Source organism: Cryptomeria japonica, chromosome 5 (genome assembly GCF_030272615.1).
Source record: "Cryptomeria japonica chromosome 5, Sugi_1.0, whole genome shotgun sequence".
NCBI classification, from domain to species: domain Eukaryota; kingdom Viridiplantae; phylum Streptophyta; class Pinopsida; order Cupressales; family Cupressaceae; genus Cryptomeria; species Cryptomeria japonica.
In genome coordinates this window covers 902,251,479-902,259,396 of record NC_081409.1, presented here as the reverse complement: position 1 = coordinate 902,259,396, position 7,918 = coordinate 902,251,479, and the positions used below count along the sequence as shown (strand labels likewise).

The following is a 7,918-nucleotide window of genomic DNA, read 5'->3' as shown; positions in this document are numbered from 1 at the left end:
CTGGAAATGCGCTACTTAGGACTGTCTGATAACATAAATGTTGATTTTGTAATGCACTAATATTCTCTGCTCAAGCGTGAAGTTTTGGTTTGTATGCGCTATCCTATGGTCACAATGTGCTACATTGATGTTGTTATGCACTAAGATGGTGTTTGCAAGTGCTATCTAATTCTTACCAATGTTTTACTTCTTATGCGCTAATTTGATCTATTGAAGCACCAATTTATGGTTTGAATGTGCTATTTTTTCATTGAGATGCGCTATACTGATGCTCTGATGTGCTAATTGTCCCGATTTTCTTAGTTTTATGATTTCATTGAAAGTTTGAAAATGATCTTTGTGTTTGATGGATGATTTTCCAATAAATGATTTGAAAACATAGTAGATAGAAGCAATAATAGTTTGCCTATGCTAACAAATAGTGTATGTTCTTTTGAGGATGTATTCAAATCCCTGATGTTTGCACTAGTTTCGATACGAATAAGACATTAAAGCAGTCACCAGTGAGGAGGGACTTCAAAGAGATCAATCTGAACTGGTGAACAAGAGTAAACACAATGGAAACACAAATATATGATGGAGGCAATGCAAAACAAATTGTTTTATTTCATGAAAATTTATTACAACCAATCGGTAACAACCGGGTTATAGCATAACCGACTCACAAGCATGGTAGAACATACAAAATAGGTCACAACCAGGACATTGAATCTTAAGATCTATCTTCTATGCACAGTCTCGCTACTTGATTCTTTGATTCATTACATTCTAATATGCAATTACAATTATTATATACGATCCAAAGGATCTGATCAGTGTAAAAAGGATTCAAAACCTGAAGAACAAGACCTAACGTGTAAAATCAACAAGGTCGGCCTCTGCCAAGAGATTCCTCTGAAAAATATAAAGAATGAAGCGTAGATCGCGGGAAAAGGTCAGCCACACACCAAGGAACATCTAAATCAATGCCCAAGGCTATGCAAGATACGGAAGGGGGTTCTGGTAGATCACCAAAATAGGTCCAGGCAACCGGTATCAAGAAACTATCAACCGATAACATGAAACTGTCAAGGAAACCGATAGCAATATCTTGTCGGAAAATGATCCAAATGCACTGTGGTCTGGAAATAAGAAAGATGATCAAGTCTTCAAGTATAATCCAACTCCACAAGATCCAGTGAGCCAAAACTGGTACACAGAAAGAAATGTTGAAACTGCAAACAGAAAGCAAAATAGAAAGAAAATATTTTTGGTTGATGCAAGATTGCCATGAACCGGGGATTCTCCTGCATCAGATATATCAAGTAGACTCTTTATTCAAGGTTTATTGACAATATCATAGCCCACTAGTCTTGATACCCTATCAACTCAAACAACCTTGTCACCTCCTAGAGCACCCTCATTTTTTTGCCTTTTTCTAAAAATTAACCTAAAGTGAATTGCTTCACAATTGGGTAGTTATCTTGGGAGATATATGGTGAGTATTCTTGGAGATGGATTCTTCCCCACCCTTGCACTATGATATTGCCAATGTTAAGCAACTGACTCAGCTCAAAGTCTTTATCGCTATGGCTTTTAGTAAAGGTTTATGTTCGAAGATACCCTTTGAAGTCGTGAAAGCACGATTGAATCCTATAGCCCAACAAAGTACCAAACAAGATGTAGTCACGCAAGCATGATTGAGACCTCAAGGCCCTACAAAGTGCTCAATATGAGATAACTCAAAAAGTATAACTCAAATATGCTCTGTCCCTTGAGATTTTCATCTCAAAAGGCGATTTGATTATAGTGAGTTAAAATACTTGGCTTTAGTCGTACTCACTTGATTCATTCTCTTCTCACTAGCCCCCTCAAGGCATTCTGGAAGATAGGCCCTCTAAAGGTTGTATTTGCTAAATTTAAAAGAAATCTTTAAAAATGGCGTGTTTGGCTTTTTGATCACCCAATTAAGGGGAGAGCATATACCTAACACCTTCAAAACATGAAATACACACTTTCTTTTTTATCCAATATCGCAATTGTTTTCTAAAAAACTATCTTGGAGATGTTGCTCCAAAAGACATGTGGTTCTTTTTAATCCAAGATAGAAATGTGTGAAGGTAGTAAAACTTTGAATTTTTGAAAGCAAACCCTTGTCAACAAAATGAATCGCCATTTTAAACAACAACGATCTCAATTTTGAAAGTGTTGAAATGGTAAAGTGAAGGTTCTTTTTTTAAGCTTCCAAAATAATGGTGCAGTTCATTTTAATGAGCACCAAAGGAAAGTGATGTTCAATTTTAACTCTCTGCAAAATTTGAAAAGTTTGTGTTGTTCTTTTTAGAGCCCAAAGGAATGTGATTCCTAACTTGCATGAAAGAAAGATTTGAGTTTTTTGTTCCTTTTACCCATGCAAGAAAGAAACATGAGCCTTGTTCTAAGAACCAAAAGAAAACATGAAGTTCATTTTATGCATCCCAAAGAAATCATGAGGTTCATCTTAAGCTTTTTGTAAGAAAAGGAAAAATGAGTTCTTTTTACTAACTTTGAAAGAAATCAAAGAAAACTAAACTAAACTAAATTCCTTCTGCTCCTGGACAAAACATGTTAGGACCTACACACAGTTAATTAGCAAAAATCAAATCCTGATGGTGGGCTTCACAAGCCTAAATTTTAATCTTTTTACAAAGTTTTTTCTCTCTGCCTGGTCTATGCGCTAAAATATGGCACTGATGCGCTAGAAAATGATGCAAAAGTGCTAAAAGAGGAAGTTTGTGCACTACTCTAAGGCCTTGGTGCGCTAATTTGGTGCTCCTACGCGCTAAGGTATCAGAGAGGGATATGCACTACAAAGAATATCAAATACACCAAGGGATGGTTCCTATGCACTAAACAATGCAATAAAGGCATGATAACTCCAAGAATGAGTGATATTGTGATCTACATGCATGAATGCATTCTACGATCTATATGATATGTTCAAAATCATGATATTAAGCTAGGATGAAGATAATGATATGATAAAGATAGTAACAAACTACCCTAACATGGTATACTAACATGGATATGTTATGATATGAAATGTTTTTTAATGCTAAAATGCTATTCTAACAAAGAGAGGCTAAAATTCTTGATATAATTAGACTATAATGTAAATGCATGAAACTTGGATATCTATGAAGAATGAAGAATGTGAGCTCTATTTATAGAGGAAATAGGGAAATGGATGGTTAAGATTCAATAATCTTAATAATGGCTAGGATTGAAAGCTACTCAATCTATGTTTACAATTTAAACCAATGAAATGATGACAATTGTTAACAAGAGGTCACTTTAGAGGGGATGCAAGAGGCATTAAATGCCTGAGAAGACATGAGGGTCACCCTAGGAGAGTGCAGTTAGGGTTAGTTAGGATTAACCAATGGATAAAGCTTTTACCCAAAGGGTAAACTCTTGTGCAAGGGTTAATAGGATAACTAGGGTCAAAGCCATGAGTGCTTGATGAGACCCTTGGGTTAGATGAGGTTTGAGTTAGAGAGAAAGTCTCTAATCATGTGGTAAGGTTGAGTTAACCATTAAAGGTTTGGGAGACTTTGAGGGTTAACTTGTTGAAGGCACAAAGCCTTTAATGCATTTTGAAGACTTTGGGGGATTTTTGAGAAATGACTTCTCTTAAGGAATGTGCAAATGTTTAAGAGATGAATTAGGCTAATTTAGGATGATTAGAAGAATCTAGGAGTTTAGGCATGCAAGTGGATTTTGTAGGAGAATGCAAGTGGGAGGATTTTTTAGATCTAATTAAAATTAAATTTGATTTATTTCAATTATTGGTTGCAACTTGCATTTATAGGAAAATGCAAGTTGGGGGGTATAAATAAATTTAATTTATTTATATGCAAGGATCAATTTAATTAAAATGGAGAAAGGGGATTTAATTAAATAAAGTGATTTATTTAATTAAAGGCTAGAAAGGGAGGGCATAAGATGAATTTAAATAAATAAATTGAATAATTCATTTAATCAAATAGATGAAAATGAAGAAATTAATTAAATAAGATTTAATTGATAAGGGGATGTGGATTAAATATATTAAATATTTATTTAATAAGGTGGTCAGATTTATACATCTACAATCTTATTTTTGAAAAGTGTAGTTCATGCACCCAAGTTATACCAAATTTACTGAAAGTGCTCCAAAAAGGCTTGCAAAGACAACTAGGGGCTAAAAAACTCAGCACCTGGTCATATGGGGGCCCATTGGGCGTTGATGTAAGTAGTGAATATTCCCAAAAAATAATAGGATACTCCTTTAATAAAAACTTCTTGAATTATGCCTTCACAAAATAATATTCTCCCTTTTTATTTAAAAATTGCAAAAAAGTTACATGGAAAGAAGAGAACAAAATATTCCCATGAAACATTCTTTGTGAGTTGACCTTATGTAGAGAAGGTACATTGTCGCTGTCTATCAACACTTATTGCAGAAAAAGGTATCCTAATTTTGAAACAAAATAAAAGTTGACCCTTTTCTTTTAAAAGTTTGGTATAAATTTTAATGAAAATTTAGCAAAATAATTTGAATTTTTTTTTTTTTAATGTGATTTTTTTGCAAAAAAAAATTAACACAGTTACATGCTAATGTAGGCAGTATGAATGTATGGATTTTTGTGCCTCATAAGGCATGCCTCCAAAAAACTTGTCAAAATTGTTTTGACCTCTAATTTTGAAGATCTGACTGACAATCTTAGATTTTTTGGATCTTTTAAGCATGATGGTGATGTCCATTTCAAGCCAAAGTGCCCATATTTTTCAGCTACCACTAGATCTTCTCTCAATTTGTATGATCTCAACCTAATTGACCCAAAATTTCAACTGCTCAAATTTTGATGAAATGATAGTTAATCTTATGGTTTTGGGATGTTGCAAACATGATGGAAACATCTGTTTGAGCCCAACATGCATAGAAAAATCACTCAAGGTTAAATCCCTCAAGAATTTGATTAGGAACTTGATAGATATAATTTGTTGATACAATGTAGAAGTTGATGATACAACTAGAGGAGCCAAGAATCATCTACAAGAAAAACACCTATTGCACCAAGTGTCACAATTATAATGAATGAGACAACTTAAACTATTATTACCCTAATTTAATAAAAGGAAAAAGCACCTAAGTTTAGCTTAAGCGAAAAAGTGACTAAAGGACCTAATTAATAAATAATTAGATAAAGTGTCCTAATTATTCCAACATTTTATAATATAAACTATTTTTATACTATAAAATGATAAGTTTATGTAATTATAGATACTATCAGTAAGGGGCTAAAGTTGTTTAACACTTTTGACTAGAGATATGAACTAGTGAGGCCACATTTTTTAGGGACCTCATCCTCATAGAAGTTTTTTTGTCATTGTACATGCTTATCATCTCCACCTTATCACTGTGTTTCACGTGCATGGCATCTCACCCTTATATCTCCTCTGACTCGAGCAAGCATTACTCTGTCATTGTGCACAAGCATCACCTTATCTCTCCATCACCTACGCACAGTTATTTCCTTATCTCTCTATCTTTTGTGTGTAGGTGTCTATCTCCTTATTAGTCCATCCCATGCACAGGTTTCTATCCTCTTATCACTCCATCCCCACGTGCAATTGTCTCCTTATCTCTCTGATGTTGTGCACAAGTGTCTTATCTATCTGTTGTTGTGCGTGAGTTTTCTCCTTCTCCTTATCTCTCCTAGTCCACTTACTCCGCTAGTGCCCTGCAAGGATCTCCAAGTGCTAACAATGGTGGCAATCAAACTTCACATGTCTATATAGCCACATAGACAATCTATGTGGCCATCCATCTCTGCTTGTCATTCTAGACATCGACAATCTATACAGCCATCCTACCAACTAATGTCATTCCAACTACATTGATCGTCTATGCAGCCATCCTACCGACCACTTGCCATTAACTAGGCTTCAAACTGGTGATACGTCCATCCCAACATCACGTGCAGGTACATTCTTGTAGGAAGAAAGGCACGAGAAAACTCATGACCATCCTATCAATAGGACTCATGACTTACCGTGATGCATATATATATATATATATATATATATATATATATATATATATATATATAACCATTATACTTCCTTTTAGTATAAGTGTTAATAGATTACTTGTATTCATTAGATATAAAAATAATAATAAATATAACAACATAATATAATTACTCACACTTACAAGTGTAGGTTGTAAATTTTAAAACAATTTACTATAAGATTTTTTCCCTATTTTATAAAAAGTCTATTGGTGACTGAACATATCATTAAAAGGTAATGCTCACATCATCTCTAACACTATGATTCAAGCATTTTCTTAGACTTAACCCTGCTGAAATGAAACATTCCAAAACAGACAAATTTATTGCAGGACCATTAAAAAAAATTGTCCCAAATTTTTTAAATGAAGAATAAGTAAACAAAATATGAATCCAGAAGGTAGTGTTCCATTTAAAACCCATCCTGGAAACTATCCAACCATTTTGAAATGGATGAATGTCTCATATGAGAGGAAAGATTTTCAATAGTATTTCGATTTTAATAACGTTTACAAGATCAAAATAGTCTATCATATTAAGAACAACATTCACAAGATCGAAGTAGTCTATAAGATTCAAGAACAACACAGTCTATAATATTCAAAAATGACATTCACAAGATCGAAGCAGTCTATAAGATCTAAGAACAACAAATGATCTTTCTTAAAAGTAAAACATGAAACTTTTACAAAATTTGTAATCTCCTCTCAAATCCGATCTTGTAATCTCTTCTAGAAATTAGATCTTCGACAGTGAATTTTGATATCATCGAATGCTTGCCAAAACTAAAACCCTGAACATTATTCGAAAGCCAATCTAAGCCATCAAGTAACCCTTTGCCAGAAATAGCACAGGAGCCCTGAACATGGCATCGACACTGAGTCAAAGACTGCAGATCAAGCTTCTCGCTTATCTCATCACAAGTCATTGCATTGGGAGAATCCTGCTTGTTTGCAAAGAGAAGAAGAGCAACATTTCTCAAAGACTGCTCACTCATTATCCTATGCAACATCTCAATTGCCTCATATATACACTCTCTGTCACCGCTATCCACCACATACACAACACCTTTGCATGACTTGCCAATGTATTCTCTCCATAGATGCCTCATGTTTTCCTGGCCCCCAACATCCCAAACAACAAACCGGGCATTCTTGTAGTCCAGAGTTTCTACATTGAAGCCCACTGTGGGAAACGATCGGATCACTTCCCCAAGCTGTAAGTTGTATAAAATGGTGGTTTTGCCTGCTGCATCAAAACCCAATATCAAAATTCGGCTCTCCTTGTCACTCAAACATTCTGAAAGTTTGCTAAATTTACAACCCATTTTCTCCGAATTCTTAGAATTACACACAGTGCTTTGAGAAATCACACACAACAAGATGTCTACACCAAATGCTTGTTTATTATCTCATATATGTATAACTCTTGTGATTGAAATACTTACGTAAAACATGTTCATACTTAGCCGACAGCTACCTAAGTTTAATATTTTGTTCAAATGATGTCTTGAAGTATTAATTGAACTTATAATAGCTGCTTTAGAATAGACTTCTTATCATTAGGGAATTCAAGTAGTAATAATTATAGTATACATATTTTAAATATATCTATTTAAAGAAATGTTGAGGGATATCAATTGAAACTATTTAATATACTTTAAAATTATTTTATTTTAATTTTATTTATATTTTTCTATATACAAGATTATTTAAATTTTATTTTATCTACACTATTTTTTATTATATCAAAAATATCGTAATGTGTCTTTTGATATATAATTTAACATCTTGTCCAAGGGGTTGAGCTTAACTGGTTAAAACATTGGGTTCTCACTGTGGAGA

The 7,918-nt window shown here is 33.9% G+C and overlaps 1 protein-coding gene across 1 annotated transcript; it reads right to left on the bottom strand.

Moving 5' to 3' along the window:
- Positions 1-6,759: 6,759 nt before the first annotated feature.
- On the bottom strand, positions 6,760-7,401 carry LOC131034685 (ADP-ribosylation factor 2-B-like). Its single transcript, XM_057966257.1, has one exon. It carries the CDS (start codon positions 7,399-7,401, stop codon positions 6,760-6,762), a length of 642 nt encoding a protein of 213 aa, XP_057822240.1.
- Between the last annotated feature and the right edge of the window lie 517 nt (positions 7,402-7,918).